Source organism: Canis lupus, chromosome 2 (assembly GCF_011100685.1).
Source record: "Canis lupus familiaris isolate Mischka breed German Shepherd chromosome 2, alternate assembly UU_Cfam_GSD_1.0, whole genome shotgun sequence".
Taxonomy (NCBI): Eukaryota; Metazoa; Chordata; class Mammalia; order Carnivora; family Canidae; genus Canis; species Canis lupus.
The window spans coordinates 79,710,273-79,727,743 of record NC_049223.1 but is presented as its reverse complement, the minus strand read 5'-3'; the positions used below and the strand labels follow the sequence as shown (position 1 = coordinate 79,727,743).

Here is a 17,471-nt window from a genome sequence, read left to right as displayed (position 1 = left end):
TTAATGCCAACAGTGTAGTCAATAGCATGCTAAGCCCTAACAATGCAGTTGCTGAGCTATGCTTTTGGCCCTCCAAGAGCTCATCATCCATGGTATTGGGAAACGGATTAGCCACAAAGGGTGTCACCATACAGTGTGTTAGGGCTATGGTAGATGCTCTGAGAGAGGCGCTGAACCCCGGCTTAGGGGTGCTGGCTCTGAGCTAGGTGAAGCTGGGGTGGTGTCAGGAGAGGCCTTTAGCGTAAGTGATGTCTAAGCTAAGCTCTGAGGGCATATCAAAATGATGAGGGTAAAGTGGTGGCAGGTGTTGCAGGTGGAAGCGTGGCATGTGGACAGACCCAGTAGCCACATGAGGTCTAGCATATTTGGGGAGCACTAAGTAATTCAGGATGGCTGAGGCTCAGCATATAGAAGACAGACCAGGGATCCCTGGGTGGTGCAGTGGTTTGGCGCCTGCCTTTGGCTCAGGGCACGATCCTGGAGACCCGGGATCAAATCCCACATCGGGCTCCCGGTGCATGAGGCCTGCTTGTCCCTCTGCCTGTGTCTCTGCCTCTCTCTCTCTCTCTGTGACTATCATGAATAAATAAAAAATTAAAAAAATAAAAATAAAAATAAATAAAAATAAATACAAAAAAAATAGAAGACAGACCAGAGATGAGCTGAGGAGGAGACAAGCCAAGAGTGTGAGGAGAAAGGGTTTGGACTTCATCCCAACGGCAGTAGGGGGACAAAGAAAGATTTGGATCCAGGGTGTGACAGCAGTACACTAAGCTATGGCATAAAGCTCATTTGTCCAGGGCTACACAGCTCACCAAGCACTGTCACATGCAGTGTTCGTGGGATGGCTCATTCACTGCCTCATTTGTGCAGCACGCTGGTTGAGCACCCGCCACGTACCAAACATCATGCAGGGAACATCATGCACATCAGGTCCCTGACCTTAAGAATTAAGAAGCTCCCAGTCTGATGGCAGAGACATACACAGAGAATCATGTGTTACATTACGATTGGCGTGGATGGCTATGATTGAGATGTTTACAAGGGTGTACGAGCCCAGAAGAGGGAGTATCAGACTCAGATAAATCCAGGAAGGGGTGACCGTTGCACTGAACCTAGAAGGACACGTACAAATTTCCCTAGGTGAACTCCGCGAAGGGCATTCCAGGAAGAGGAAAGTGGAACCCAAGGGGCTGTGGAAGGGGTGGCGGATGGGGTTGCTCGGCGGCACAGACGCGGCGGGAGACTGATTGAGTTGGAGAGGCTGAGAGAGGCAAGATCATTAGGGGCCTGGTTGGCCATGACAGAGTCTGTACTTGATCCTGAATTGGAAGGCAATGGGGTGGGGAAATTGAATGGCATTAGCCAGCGAGGTGGCGTCATTATATTTGCATTTTAGAGACACCAGTGAGACCCCAGGTGGTGGTACGTTGGAGGACCCAGGCTGGAGGATGGACACCAGCAAGCTGGCTGCACAGGGTCCTGGGGAGGAATTTTAGGGGCCCAAACCACAGCACTGGTGCTGGGCAGACACAATTTTGAGAGCTATTTGAGAGGAAGAATTGATCCATCCTAGAAACAGGTGAGCTGCTAACTTCTCCTCTTTGCTCAGAGGCTTTCTTTTCTTAAAAGGCCCTCTCCACCCTCTCACCGCGGTCCCCGGCTGGGAGCACCTGTTAGCCCAGCATGGAAAGTGTATTTCACAGAACCCTCTGTACCTGCCGGAAAGATCTGGTTGCAGTAATTGTTTTGTTGTAATAATATTTATTACGATAGTAATTATGCGGCACAGGGAGCCCAGGGAGGCTGTCGTCAGTGCCACGCTATGGTATTTATCTTCGTGAGATGGGGTGACCTCTTTCTTCATGAGTGCTGGTGCATGGAGCTCCCTATCACATGGAGATAAATCCCAGCCCCACAGAGAGAGGAGGGTGTCATCAGGAATTTATGTGACCCCGACTCCCATCATCTACCCCAGCAGGGTCTTAAATCCAGCTGGTGGAACTGCTACTACCACCTGACTGTCTGTCTGCCCCAGGAATGTCTTGGGAATCTAGGCTGATTCTCCCAAGGGAGTGGGGTCCATGAGTCGCTGCATCACTTCTGCACTCATACCCACAGAAGGAGGTGAGACACTGTCCCTGCCCGCCCTCAGGGAGCTCCTAGTCTGATGGCAGGTGCAGCCCCTACCTCTGATAGAAAAGTCACAGTGCATGGCCTTTGATTCTTCTGTAGCTACTTTACATCAAAAAGTGATGGTTTGAGTGACACCAAACCGGCATTTTCAGACTAAGGTAAATGTCCGGAGCTGGGATCAGGGGACTGTATGTTAGGGTTGCAATAGAACAAATTCATCCATCCAGGCTTGGGTCTCTCACTGCCCTGGAAACGGCCTCAGACACATCTCCCTGGCCTTCCTAGCATCATCTGCTGGCTTTGAACTTGAATATGGCCTCAGCTGCCTGCCAGTCATCCTGCTGTCCCTTGTGGAGGTGTTATGTCCTGCTGATCTTGCCTGGAGTCTGACCCTGCGCACCCAGAGCAAGGTTTCCAGGTCCTTGTGGGCGCTTGACCCTCCGACTCACCCCTGTCTTCATCTTACTTGCCATTTGAGAGCAATGGGCAGGGGGCTCCTGTGGGAGGGATGGCAAAGGAGTACCAGATTCAGAATCAGAGGGCTGGCCTGCCAAGCCGGCCTCCGTGTGATCACGAGGAAGTCATTCTGTATCCCAGCGCCTCCATCTCCTCACCTGTAAAATGGGGACACCGACCCACAGGGCTGCCATGGTGATCAGTGAGCTAATATTTACAGGCATCCTTTGAAAATCACCAAGCACTAATCACATGTATTTGCTCAGCTTTTGGTGCCTTCAACACATATGTATGGCAATTCCTATTGAAATGCCAGGAACTGGGATCCCCGGATGGCTCAGCAGTTTAACGCCTGCCTTCGGCCCAGGGCATGATCCTGGAGTCCCTGGATCGAGTCCCACGTTGGGCTCCCTGCATGGAGCCTGCTTCTCCCTCTGCCTGTGTCTCTGCCTCTCTCTCTGTGTCTCTCATGAATAAATAAATAAAATCTTAAAAAATAAATAAATAAAATGCCAGGAACTGTTCTAGTTTCTAGGGATAAAGTCATGGTTTAAAAAAAAAAAAAAACACACAAGTGAAGGACTTCTGGTGTGACGTGATGAAGACCAGCCTCCCTTTATCTCCCGCTCATATGACTGTGAGACCTGGACAGAAGGTGTGGACACCTATGTGGAAAATCAGAGACATAAACACTAGCAGGTGGCTTGGGGAAAGAACACCAGGATTTGAAGTGCCCTGGAAAGAATGAGTATAAACAAGTCTATAAACCAGACTCTCATAGGGTAATCTCAAAATGTCCGAGATACAAACCAAAATCACTTGATACAGAAAGAACCATGAAAATCTCAATTCACACAAGGAGACAATCAGCAGTGATGAGGTGACACCGGTGTTGGAATGATCTGACAAGGACTTTGGAGTAGCTTTTATATATATATATATATATAAAATACTTGGACAGGCAATCACAAATAGTCTTGAAACAAATATTAAAATAGAAATGCTTGGCAAAAAAGTAGAAGGTAAAAAAGGAGAACTGAATGGAAGCTCTAGAGCTGAAAAATATAATAACTGGAAAAAAAAAAACCACCTCACGGGATGGACTCCGTAGCAGGACAGAGATGACAGAGGAAAAGTCCATGAGCTTAAAGTTGATCAATAGAAATCATCCAGTCTGAATTCTGGAGGCGTGGGAGGGAGAGACTGAAACACACGTGCAGGGGATCCCTGGGTGGCGCAGCGGTTTGGCGCCTGCCTTTGGCCCAGGGCGCGATCCTGGAGACCCGGGATCGAATCCCACATCAGGTTCCCGGTGCATGGAGCCTGCTTCTCCCTCTGCCTGTGTCTCTGCCTCTCTCTCTCTCTCTCTCTCTCTCTCTCTCTCTCTCTGTGACTATCATAAATAAATAAAAATTAAAAAAAAATTTTGAAACACACGTGCATACACCAGGGCTCTGCTCTCGTGGAGCGTGATTGGCTTTGGGGATAAGGGGAGAGAATATTGGCAGACAATAACCAAATCAGTATAAACCAAATAAATGTTTAAAAAAGAATAAAGGAGGGCAAAGAGCAAGACAATGACAAGGGTACTATTTTTTAAAGATAGTTAGAAAAGGCGCCTCCCTAAGGAGATGGCAGTTGAGCAGCAGAGCTGAGAGATTGAGCCACGTAGGTATCAAGGGAAAGCTGTTCTGGGAGGTGGGGATATACTTGGAGTATTCGGGGAGGGGTAGGGTTCACTGTGGGTGGGTGGAGGAAAGGAGGAAGGGGAGGGGGCGAGATGAACTCAGAGAGGTGGGTTTGGGCAACGGTGGGGGAGCAAGGGCACAAGGGCACCGGTGGGGAGGCGTTGTGGTGGGCCAGCAATAAATGATTGCGGCTGGGCCCAGAGAGGTAGTAGTGCGGGGGTGAGGGAGGTGGATAGAGACTGCCGTGCGTGCGGGTGTTCCCTTAGCCAAGGGGGGGATCCATCGCTTCCATTTGGGACCTGTTCGTCTGAGGTAGCTGCAGCATGCAAGGGTGCATGAAGCAGTAATGTGGTGTCCTACGTTCCGGGTCCCTACCCCATCCGCTGCGAGGTCCCTGGTCACCACCACTGGCAGCCAGGCTCCTAGGAGAAGCAAGGGAGACAGGATGCCTGCTCAGCACAGTGTTCCCAGGACAAGCAGGACATGGCTCAGAACGCAGCAGTAGCTCCGTCCCCCGACACCGAGCCTGCCAGTCCTGGCAGTCACCCTGCTCGTGTGGACACCCCCTTTCTGGGGCCCCGGGTCATGCTCTCTGCCGACCCAGTTGGTGTGTCTTACATCCACCCACTGCTCATTTCCTCTTTTGGACAGAGTCCCCCTGCCTGGACCCCCCAGAGGCCCCTGGGTAGTCTAAGGGGGGCACTGATGCCAGTCCAGGCAGATGTGGCCGGAGACACAGGTGCAGAAGGCACCTGAGTCCATGGAGAACCCTGGCCCCAGGCATGTGCATCACATGCAGATGCAGAGATGAGCTGTTTGCACGAGGACCCTTCTGGGAACACCACCCCCTCTACCCATGGAACAGCCTAAGGCCCAGGCAGGGCTAATCTGTTCCTTCATCCGACAGAGACTCTGATTTAGGCTCTGCTGCGGGCACATGGGTGCCACGGCACCTAGATATGGTTCGCGGCGGTGGCCCTCAATACATCATTACAAGCCCTCTTCTGGGGCCTTAATGAGAGGGAGGAAGGGGGAATGTCAGGGACTGTGACAGCCTGGGGAGTCAGGAAAAGTCATCCGAGGAGGTGAGATTTCCGTTAATCCTTGAAGGATGAACAGCAGCATCCCAAGCCAAGAGTGAGGGCTCGGGACAGGGGAGCACCAGTGCTAGGACCCAGCAGTGAGAGACGGGGCGCTTGTGAGGAAGAGCAGGGCCTGGATGGGGAGCTGGAGCCAGGCGAGCACCAGACCCTCCTCCCCCGGGGAGGATGCAAGATGTTTCCTATGGAGCGACTGGCAGTTCTGAAGTCCCCTAGGAAGGCCAGGGGTGCGCGTTCTAGAGAAGGCGGCCTGGCGGCTGGCAGAGGATGCTGGAAGGGCATGAACGGATGCAGGAAGTCCAAGCCGGACCCCAATCCACAAGTTACTCCCTTTAGAACCCAAGTCTACTGAACCCGTGTGGAGTCAGACACCAGGATGGAGGGGATCAGATTCACTCCACCAGTCCCTGAGTTGGTCAAGGGAGGTGTGGTCACCCTCATTGTTGAACTAGGCAGAGAGGTTTAAGCAACGTACCAGGGCCATCCATGGGCCATGGCGGGGCGGTAACTAGGGTGACGCCTGTGGTTTGGTTTGGTCGGTGCCGAAAGCCCCTGTCCTAGGAAATCCAGACTGAAACATCTGGTCACCCTAATATAACTTCTGTCTCCTTTCTCTACATCAAGGCAGGTCTGGACCCCTCCCATGGCAACCCTCGCTGGCCCATGGGGCCAGACGTGAGCTGGCTTTGTGGAAGCATCCCTTCGGAGCAGGGAAAAGGGAGAGGAGGAGCACTGGGAGATGACAAGGCGATGCTTCCGGGCCGAGGAACTATTTGTCATCACCTCGTTGGGGAGGGCACCTGGTTCCTAAATATTGCCTGCGATTTTGCTAAATGTATCTTAACAGGAGTGGTGTAAATGCTGTCAGAGATAGAGGGGGAGAGTGATGGCCCCATACGGGATAATGAACTGCTTAGTTAAGATGGATCCAGCTCCACTCCTGATCCCGCTTCTTGATACCGAGCTTGGGGGCCTTCACGCAAAAGGCTGATTGGTGGCAAATTTAACGCACAGAGAGACAGAGCTCCGTCTTTAGCTGGTGGCTGATTAATTGATAGATTCACTTGTCGGAGAAATGGTGTTGAGACGTACCAGGAAGGAAGGGGGCAAGAACTGGGCTCAGTTAACATCTGACGTGGGATTGATTGGAGCTGGAAGGCCCTAAAAATCCAGTTCACTCCTCATTTTAGAGACAACGCCACTGAGGCCCAAAGAGGGGAACCAGAGCTGGTTGGCAGCACGGCTGAGACCAGAACTCATGTCTCGGGGGCTCATCCGACTATGCTCATGGCCTCCTGGCTGAGGGATGAGCCCGTCTCCCCCAGCCTCTACCTGCTGAGCTGCCCCTTCCCACCTGCCCGGACCTGGGCGGTAGCAGGAAGCAGAGAGGGGGCATGGGTCCTGGGTCCTGCTCTCATCTCTTCTCTTCGGTTTTCTGTCCTCTCCCTCGGGGGAAGGATGCCACGTGGGTCTCCTGGCTCTGATCCCTGGTCACCTCTGACTCTCCTACCCCTTGACCAACTTCCAGATGTCAGACTCCTCTCTTCCCACCACCTTTCCTCGGCTGGCCAGTGGGAAACGGGAAGGAATGGAGGTCTGGGAGGCCAGGAGGCCTGGTGCCAGCCTGCCCTGCTCAGGGACGCCTCCCCATGTGGGCAGGGCTCGTGGGGAACGATACCCTAGAACATGCTTCACCTCCCTGGGATTTAGTCCCATGTCCACATTGCACATGGGGAAACTGAGTCCCTTGGAGGCCGCACAACTTGCCCAGGTCACTGCTGAGTGGTGGAGCAAGAAACTTGAACCAGGTTAACTGGCTTCACATTGGTCGGAGGCCTGTGGGCGGGAGAAGCAAGGGAAGGGAGGGAGGAACTTTCGGAGAAGGAGCCAGGGCAAGGCATTCAGAAGGGGAGGGAATTTGGTGAAACGGGAGCTGGAGCAGTGTCCGTCCAACCTAACGGGGGAACTTTTCTGGTGTTTCTCTTTTGCAAAAGCCTCCTTGGCTACGGGCCCTCGCTGTCCCCTCCCGTGTGTGCGTCTGCGGCGGGGAAGGTGACTTCTCACCTGTGATCCAGGTGTTGATTGGCGCTGATGCCGTCCTCGCGTGGTACATCTCTCAGAAAATTGCCTTGTCACCTGCCTCTCCCCGCCGCCCCCCGCCCCCACCGCCGGGCTAGTGGTCCTCCCTCCAGACCCGAGGTGATGCCCACACACCGCACGTCACCCCAGCCTTGTGCTGGCCTCGGGTAGGAAGCGGCGGCGCCCCGAACCGCAGTCCTCCCCCGCGACTGAGCAGCACGCGTGGGGCGGTGGCAGGATCGGCACCGCCTGCGCGTCGGAAAGCTCCGAAAGCAGCACTTGTCGAACCTCATTTTCATACCCTACTGATACTAATGGAGCTCGCATTCCAGAAGGAGAGGCAGATGCGCAGACAACTACACTCCAGCGCGACGCACGCAGCGAGCGGCGCCGCGTCTCATGGGCTGTTGCCAGAGCTGGTGACTGCACAAATGGGAGCCCGGGCGCTGGGGCGGCAGGAACGGGCCACACGCCCAGGGAGGAGGTTTTAGGCACCGCGTGGTGGCCGGAGCCCCTCCCTCAGCTCCCAGGGTGGCCAGGCGAGGAGCCCGCACCCCCAGCTCCCACCCCCAAGCAGGGAGACCTCGGGATGTGAGACACAATCCCTCCCGCCTGGGGTTAGGGACCTGTTCCTGGAGGAGGGGAGGCAGGCGGGACTCAGGGGCCTGCGGTGGGGTGAGCCACTCCCTCAGCCCGGCACCTCCCCTTCGCCCCTGCCCTGGTTCTACTCATGCAAGATGCTGAGGCGAAGATGGGATCCAGAGTGGTTGCGGGGTTAGGAAGGAATTTCCTACCCTGGGCCACACTGAGTGAGCACCCCGAGCACACTCCCGCTTCGGGCGTGTGCCCACCTGGCGTTCTCCGTCCGCAGTGCTTTCCCTCTAGACACCTGCCTTCCCTCTGACCCCGTCAGAGAGGCCTCAAGGGCCACCCGGTCCAGAGCAGCCCCTGCCCCGCTGTCCCTGTTGCTTTACCCTGGTCTGTTTTCTTCGTGGCATCTGTCACCACCTGCCGTACGTCCCCTCGTTCGCTTATTTGACTGTTGCCCCCTCTGCTGGAACGTCACCTTCGTGAGGGCAGGACTTGCCCCTTCTCGTTGCTGTGTCTCCAGTGCCTGGAGCAGTGCCCGGCACTGCGTAGATTCCAAATGATTTTTTTTTGTTGTTTTTATGAAGGAAGGCAAGACAGGAAGCTGGAAGGGGAGAAGTCTTGAAGGGGAGGAGCGTGCTTAATTTTGTTCAGCGCAGTGTTGGTAATGAAATCTTGTCGCCTGCGGGATGCCTGGGTGGCTCAGTGGTGGAGTGTTGGCCTTTGGCTCAGGGCATGACCCTGGGATCCTGGCACCGAGTCCCGCATCGGGCTCCTGCATGCAGCCTGCTTCTCCCTCTGCCTGTGTCTCTGCCTCTCTCTGTGTGTCTCTCATGAATAAATAAATAAAATCTTAAAAAAAAAAAAAAAAGAAGTCTTGTTGCCTGAAACATCTATTAGAAGCTCCCTCTTCTCTACACGCTCCGGGAAATGTGGTCTAAAGGCATCAAAACCACTCTACTCAGGTGCCCACCTTCTAAATCTCCTCTTCGTGTGTCCCCTGTGACCCTGTCCCCACCCCTGCTGCCATGCAGGGGGCTCTTCACAGCTCTCACCCTGCACGCCCCGGACATCTGCTACACCTTGTGGGGCTCCTAACACAACCACTGGTTGCCAGAGCTTCGCTCGTCCCCCTGGTCCCCTCTGGAGTCACACCTATAATTCCCGCGTGGTTTGCCAACAAATGGCGACCCTGCAAGCTGGCACCTCCATCCCGCCCTGGCCCGCCTCACATGCACACACCATCTGCACCAGGATTTACCCATCCCAGAGTGTGTCCTTCCCACCTCCTTCCGGTGGGAGGGGGCCCTTCTCTGGTCTTGAGCTCTCAGCCATCTGGCTTGTAGCTTCCGAGGTGAGACCCTGGGGGAGGGCAGCCGCCCGCCCCCCGCCAGACGGGTGAGCCAGGGGGTCTGCCCAGGTCTGGGAATGGCAACAGGCAGGATCAGGCCCTGGGCTTCCGTCACGGCCCGCCAGCAGCACGTCGCCCTCATCCCCAGGGCTGGATGTGAAGTGTCCACCGCCCTGCCCTCCCCTCCCATCATCAGAGAGGCTGTATATAGCGTGGCGGTCAGAACGGATCAGCAGGCTGGGCTTCAGTCCCAGCTCTGTCACTGACAGCTGTGTGATCCTGGTAGGTTACTTTGCCTCTCTGTTTCCCTATGGAAAGTGGGAATAATACTGCTTCCTCTCCCCGAGGATTGTCGGGACACTGAAATGAGTGTGTAATGAGCGCTTAGGCCAGCACCTGTCTCGGAGTAGGTGCCCTGGAAATGTGACCCATTATTACTACATCCTGCTCAGGATTGGCTTGCCCAGAGTCCTCTCTGTCACTGGGCTCCAGCCTCTGAGGGGCGGCCTCCTCGTTTGTCATGGTTTGGGATGCACCTGGGCTTGGGGACTTCCCTGATGGTCCAGGCTGGAAAGTTTCCCTCCCCTGCGCGGCCCCCACCTCCACCTGCCCACGGAGTGTGACCAGGTTGTGAATCTGTCCCCAAACTGTTCATGCGTAGTAGACGGGGCCATGCTGGGACTTCCTGCTCCCTGGGTCACCGCCCTGCTCAGAGCAGGTGGGAGCAAACTGAGGCTGAATGAATGACAAGAGCGGGAGGCAGAGATGTCCTTCCAGTTGGTTCCTGTCGCTGCTCTCAAGGACCACACAGGCTCTTCGGGGCTCCCTGGGAGTCTGACCTCCAGCCTAAGTTTGGGGCTCCCTAGAGGTGAACCTCCCGCCTTACTCCCCTTTCCCCGGCCTGTTGGGACCTGAAGGCTGGTACCACACAAGTCGATCCTGACTCCCACTTCCAAATTGATCCTGAAGAGGTCAATTCTGGGTTGTTGTTTTTTTTTTTTTTCTTTAACCCCTGGGGAGTGTTGTAACTATTAAGCTCCAGGCAGGGGTCAGGCACCTGAGCTCGGTGTGCTCAGGTTGCCTGCACAATTGAAATCCCTGAACCATCCTGGCTAGTTTTCTCATTAAGACAATCGGACTGGATTGATCCAACAGATCAATGGCTGGACATCAACCGACGGGAGGCCAATCAGATGGGCCCGGACGATCAGCCCAAGAATGAGGTCCCCTGCAGAGCCGGAGCGGGGCCTGGCCCTCTGGGATGGGGCTGCGGGAGGTGGCAGAGAGGGTCAGAGGCCTCACCAGGCTGGACTCCGGTGTGAAGACAGGAGTGGTTCCCCAGGGTGCGGCTTCCAGGTTAAGGGTGCCCGCTCCTGGGATTTCGGGGGGCTGCTGGTGGGCGAGACGCAGCCTCTGGTGCTTGCAGTGGTTTGGGCTCGTCCCTAGGCGGTCAGCTCATAATCAGCCCTCCACCGGTGTGGGCTCGGGGTGGAGCTCCCTCCCCCCTTGGGTGGCACGGTGTGTGAGATGGGAGATTCAGAGGCCCCTCAGGGAGCTCGTCCCCTTTCACCAGGAGTAATTTGGTTATGAGGCTGGGAATGGAGGAGTCCAGGCCCCTAGAATAGTTTCCCAGTGTGGGTTCCATGGGACCCTGGCTGCACCGGTTGCCGATGGGGCTTCAGGGATGCCTAAGAGGCCAGTAGTCACGTAGGTTTGGGAATGCCTGGTTAGATGGGTTGTGGCACGCTCATTTCCCGTGGGGCTCAACTGGCCAATGCGTAGGGAGGCTCCGTGATAGGGAGGAGGGGGGGATAGTGTGTGACCGCAGGACTGTTTCTCTGGGACGACCTGTAGAAATACATTGAGGCATTTCCCCCAGCTGCCAGCGGGTCTTACTTTCAAGGGAAAATTGATGTCCAGAAGAAATGTTTCAGGACTGGAGGGACCCACAGGAGCCAAGGAGGTCAGGGCGGAGAGGTCAATGAGAAGGAGGAAGGGAGCGATGAGCCCGGCACCAATCGCAGGGGCTCCAGTGGGAACGGCACCCCGTACCACGGTGCCAGCCCTCCCCCCACCCCGCCCCACTCGGCCCAACCCTTCTTTTAAATGTTTTTTTTTTTTTTTTTTTTTTTTATTTATGATAGTCACACACAGAGAGAGAGAGAGAGAGAGAGGCAGAGACACAGGCAGAGGGAGAAGCAGGCTCCATGCACCGGGAGCCCGATGTGGGATTCGATCCCGGGTCTCCAGGATCGTGCCCTGGGCCAAAGGCAGGCGCCAAACCGCTGCGCCACCCAGGGATCCCGGCCCAACCCTTCTGATGCTCACATGCCCTCACCTCCGCTTTCTCCTTTTCCCCATAGGCTACCTGACTGTCAACATTGAGCCTCTCCCACCCGTGGTGGCTGGTGATGCCGTGACCTTGAAGTGTAACTTCAAGACCGATGGTCGCATGCGTGAGATCGTGTGGTACCGGGTAAGTCGCCGCAGTTGTCTCCTCCGCGCCACCAACCAGGGCTGGAGATAGAGTCCCCGGAGCCCTTGCAGGCTTGGCTGCGTCCTCGGTCCTAACCCAGCTCTGTGTTGTTCTGTGCCCTCAACCAGGTTCCCATCCTCTGCCCAAACCCTCCTCCAAGACCACTTTGTTCCAGCTTTGGGGTCTCTCTCTCCTTCTGGTCTCCTCTGTGTCCCTAATATGCCCCTGTGCTCTGGAAACCCCAGCAGCACCAAGTAGGAGTCATGAAGAACCCCGTGGGGCCTGTGTGCTGTGTAACAACCAGGGAACGTCAAAGGCTGCAATTCCAGGCATGAGGCTTTGGGTAATGTTCTTGGCAGAGCACAGAGAAGACCAGGACGGCGTCCTGCCTTCTTGAAACTAATTCCAGAGATGGCCCTCCTCTACTTTGATTACGTGTAGGATTCTCGTGGTGTCTGGCACCTTGAGCTGGGTCCGAGGTGCAGGGCTCGTAGAGGCACACAGATGCCCACCTGTCCACGCCCGGCTGGTGGCAACAGGAGGACCGGCTTGGGGATTGGGCACAAGTGTTGGCCTTTTCAGGCGCTGATAGGAGCCTTCATGTGTCTCAACCGGGCACCCCAGCCTGGTGTCCCTTGGCCACAAGGGAGTCAGGGCTGGCTGGGCTCAGGAGAAGTTCGGGTTGGAGCGTTGCAATGCCACGCTCAGGTTCATGCAGAGCAAGGTGCAAGAGCAAGAGTTGAGGCAGAGAGCTCCCCTTCCACGATTGAAAGAAAACAGGGTTTGGCAACACTTTTTGGTGAGGTCCAGAGAGTAAATATCCTCCTATCCCGGGGACCGTATGGTCTCTGTCACAACTCCTCGGCTCTGCTGTTATTGTGTGAAAACAGCCACAGACAATGTGTCACCGAGAGGCCATGGCTGGGCTCCAATCTGTATTCATGGACACTGGGACTTGAATTTCATATCATTTTTATATGTCATAAAATACTCTTCTTTATATATATATATATATATTGCAACCATTTAGAGAAGTAAAAAGCCATTCTTGGTTCGTGGGCTGTACAGAAAGAGGCTGTATGGGCTGATGTGGTCCACCGGCCATGGTCTGCCAACCCCTGATCTAAAACAATACTTCTCTAACCTCTGTCTGCTGCATTGCCCTTTCTTCAGATGAAACCAGGAGGTGACACAGTCGAGTGGAACTGCTCTGCATGGAGCGGATGGAGCGAGCAGGTGGGGGGTGCAGAGTGGGGAGTGGGGGGGGTAGCATTGGCAACCTGATGATCAAGCTTCTAGAACTGGTTCCTTTGCTCCTTCACACTCCCACCGCTTGCACAGGGCAGTGCTAGGAAACCCTGTGTTAGAGGATCCCCCGGCGGGCACACTCACCACTCTGACCCGGCTCCCTGCTCCTCAATAGTCTTGCTCTGGCTCCAGCCTTGGTTGGACCATCCTGTCCTTGCTGGTCCTTCTTGCATTCTTGGCCTTTGATTCGTCCTTTGCTGGTTTGTTGGCTGTGACTTGGGCTCCTTTTAACCAAAATCATCGTTCTCCATCTTAGCATTGTAGCCCTTCCCACTTAAAATTGCCTCTAGGGCCCCACCCCCCAGTACCCAAGCTCTCCCGGCAGCGGCCTGAGCCCCACAGGTGTGAACCTGACGTTCGACACCCCGCGGGGCCCCAAGTTTAGATGAGATTGCCATCCCGGATAGATCAACAGGCCTAGAGAAAGTCAAGGCCTATGTTAAACAGTGCCATGAACTGAATCACTAAGAGGCGTATTTACATGATATGGAAGCTGCTTGGCTGACACACTGCGAGCATCTCATTAGCACCTGGCAGAAGGACTGTGCTAAATTAACTGCAGCTCGCTGCTAACGATGGGACTGTCTCTCCCTCAACCATCCGTACATGGGATCGGAGTGAGGGGAAGTGAAAGACCCGCCCAGCTGGCAGAGAGAAATATGGAGACCCAATGGGCACAGTTTATGGGGGCGATGGTGGGAGGGCGCTTGCACACAGGGAGCTACCAGTGGACACCTCACTGCCTTGCCAGCCCTTGAAGCAACTCTCCTCACTGGTTGGAAAAGGGATTTCTGTGTCAGTGGTGAAAACCTGCCTGCAGAGGTGGCCGCCAGGGTGGGGGCAATGCCAGCGCCAGGCCCAGGTGTAAGAAACCAGAAGCTGGCTTCCATGCGGCTCCACTCTGCATCCCCTGAAGATGGGGGGAGAGGGTTGGGGCAGGACGAAGATGCCCAGCTCTTGGCTCAGGCGTGGTCTTTCCCTCCCCTTCTCTGCTGCCAATGCTGAGAAATCCCCATCACCAACCTCACCGTCTCTCTCCACCCTAGCCTGCCTGCGATCATGTTGATTGCCTTGAAAATCAGTTGCATCTTTTACGGTGTCAGGCCCTGTGTATTGGGCTATGGTAGGCTGCACTAATTAATTTATTTTACTTCATTTCACATCCTTTGACTGCACGCCTCTGGAGTGGGGAGGGGGTATGCAGATGTATGTAAATCACATGCAAATCGCCCACCAGAGCCAAATGTTTGGGCCCTTGTGATTCTGTAGCTGGATTGAGGGAGCAGGCTCAGCTGACTTGGAAGTCTCCTTGGGACCAGGGGAACCTCGCATGCCCCGTCTGGGGTGGTGAGGATGGGGGAACTGCAGGGAAGTGGTCCATGCTTGCCTGTTCTCTCTCTGCCTGTTGCCACTCTGGCCTTCCCCTCACTGATCGCCTCTTTTCCCAAGGAGCCAGCTGAAAGGAGAGAGATAAGAGCTTACCAAGATGGGGGCTGCAGGAACCAAGGCTCCTGGGTGGGGGAGGAGGGCAGAGCTTCTAGAGGATGCAGGAGAAGCAGCAATGGGAGCCCCACTCTCCTGCAGTCAGACCCCCCCAAGCAGAGAAGCCCCCCCAAACAAGGAGCTGCCCAGCACTGTTTGTTTTCTGTACGTCTGTTTGCTTCCCCAGCTTCCTTTGCCCGTCCTCTGTGAATGAGCTTACAGAGCCCAGCTTGGAAGGAAATGAATAGATTACACAGGCCCAGCCAGGGCTGTGTCTCCAATCTCTTTAGAAGGGAAAAGCAGGGCATTGTGGGGAGGCTGCCACTGCCCGCTCAGCCCAGTGGGCACAAAGTGGCCCAAGACGTGTACAGCCCAGCAGCCTCCCCTCTGGCCCTAAAGACATTATCTTAGCAGTGGAATCGTCCTGAGCTTTCAGAAATGTAATGAATGGATTGGATTCTTTGGGTGGATTAGTAGAGCTGATGAAATTGTCTGAAGCAAAAGGAGTCACTCCCTTGGGGCTAACAAGACCTCTGGCTGAACATGGAAGGTCTTGCCATGTGGGTTCTTAGGGATGGGGTGGGGGCAGGGGACAGGAGGAGGTGGCCAGGGCCTGCACCTTGGGCACTTTGCCCCATAGCCTGCCCAGTTTGTAGAAGAAAATGCCAGAACTATAGAAGAGACTCAAGAAAATGTATACAAGGAGAGCCCCTGGGTCTGTGCTATCCAGTATGGCAGCCGCTACTAGTCACATGTGGCTATTTAAATCTAAATTAAATTAAATCAAATTGAATTAAATCCAAAATTCATTGTCCTCAGTCAGAATAGCCGTATTTCAAGAGCTCACTAGCCACATGCAGTTGGTGGCTACCATATTGGATGGAGTAGGGATGCAATATTTCCATCATCACAGAAAGTTCTACAAGACAGCCCGCTATAGATATTGGCAGTTTTTCTGAGACCTCTAGAATATACTGTGCTTTCCTGGCAAGGGAAGAACAGTGACTGCTCACAGAGCCAATTTTCCAGGCACGCTTATTCTAATGTGAAGTTGAAAAAAAATGAATTGTATTTGTTGTGTAACCTGCCATCATTAGACTGTGGGGGGGTGGTGGTGAGAGGGATGGGCAGAGGGACTGTCATTCTCAGAAGACTTCTTTGAAGACAGAAGATGTCGAGAGGGTTGTCAGGCACCTTATGTGCTGGGCATCCTAGTTATCTGTCAAAGCCCTGCTCATCCTCAGGATGCCTCACAGCCCTCCTCTCCATCTCCCTGTGCTTCCCCCACTGCTGCATGGCTTCCTCTCCCAGATTTGACTTTCCGGGGACTGATGCTTTTTCCCTAGAAATATGCAGCAGTGGGTAAAAGAGCAGGGGTGCGACTCCATACTTGGACAGTAGGGGGAAGGTCACCGAAAAAGCAAACTACCCTTCGCATAAAAGTCAGGACTTGGTTCTAGAAAACAAATGATTGATCCTATCCTTGGCTTAATCGTTTCTATCCATTCACATCTCTAACTGGGGGCTCATCTAGTAATGCTGCAAGTATGAATTACCACGTGCCAGACCCTGGATACGTGACTACCTTTCATTTCCACGTTGGCATTGTGAGGTCCTGTCTCTTGTTACGCCTACAGCGATGAAGAAACTGAGGCCATCCAAAGAGACCGTGTCTCAGTTCATGTTGCCTCCTCTGACGTCTGCAGAGTTCTAGACACTCCCTCCTCCATGATTGCTCTTTGCGGGTCTATACTCTGGCTCTTACCTACCTCTCCACGTCTGTCAACTGGACTGTACCAAGGCCAGACCTTTTCCCCACTGTATCCACCACGTCTAGTGCAGAGTCACCTCTGTAAATGTTTGTTAAGTGAACAAATGAGGTATAAATGCAAATGCATGTGCTTGTTTTGAAGGACCATACCACACAGCCCACTTGTATTTCAGATGGGCGTGTGCGTGCCGCCGATGGTATCTGTCTGAGAGGGAGAGAGGGTCTCTGTATGCTCAAGGGGCTTTGTGGAGTATGAGGGGGAAAAAAGGAACATTTCTTATTAGGGAATACTGTCTAAACTCATTTATTTGGAGGTCACCTGCCCAGCAGGCAAAGCCAAAGGTCTGTTTATATCATAGAAATCCATTAAACAGCCACAGAGAATCATGGGAGTTTAACCTTTCATAGCAGTTTTTATCATCTTTCCTTTGTTTTGTCTCTTTCCTTCACAATCTGTTCCCAAGAGCTGTGCTGGGTCCAGGTTACAAGGCCACAGAAAAGAGAGCTACAGAGGAAGATAGAGAGAGGAGGAGATTGATCAACAATGTGATAATGCTCTGCTTTCAGCATCCGGTATCTTGCTTCTTTCACCTTGCAGGGAGCGTGCACCTGGGTGTTTGTTTTGTGGTACGAGGGCTTCCTTCATGATGCTACCTGGCTGGGGCGAGCTCCCACCCCAGGGCCCTCTGCTCGATGCCTCTGCAGTGGGGCTGTGGCCGCTCTGGCCCAGGAGGCTGGGAAGGATGAGGTAGGAAGATAGACAGCTGAGGTGTCAGGATACTTGCATATGAGTTCAGGGTATGTGTCTGGGCAGTGACCTAACCTCTCTGCAGTCTAGCAACCTCATGTGGAATTAGGCATGAAAACACCTACATTGTAGGCTTCAACAGATAAGGTCTGCAGCCAAATAAGCCCAGGGCTTGACTCATTGTGGCACCTATTCAAAATGGTGGCCATTGTCCTAACACGTGTCTTGGTAGCTTAAAGGGATGGAGAAAAGGAATTTATAAACTGAGAGTGGAAGATGTTTTCGGAA

The 17,471-nt window shown here is 54.1% G+C and overlaps 1 protein-coding gene across 1 annotated transcript in view; it reads left to right on the top strand.

Annotated features, from left to right (window-relative positions):
* Nucleotides 1-17,471, top strand: part of IGSF21 (immunoglobin superfamily member 21) — a 239,259-nt gene that overhangs the window by 91,134 nt on the left and 130,654 nt on the right. Inside the window, exon 2 of the mRNA XM_038531815.1 lies at nucleotides 11,762-11,874. Coding sequence (XP_038387743.1) covers nucleotides 11,762-11,874 — 113 coding nt within the window. The remainder of the gene's footprint in view (nucleotides 1-11,761; nucleotides 11,875-17,471) is intronic.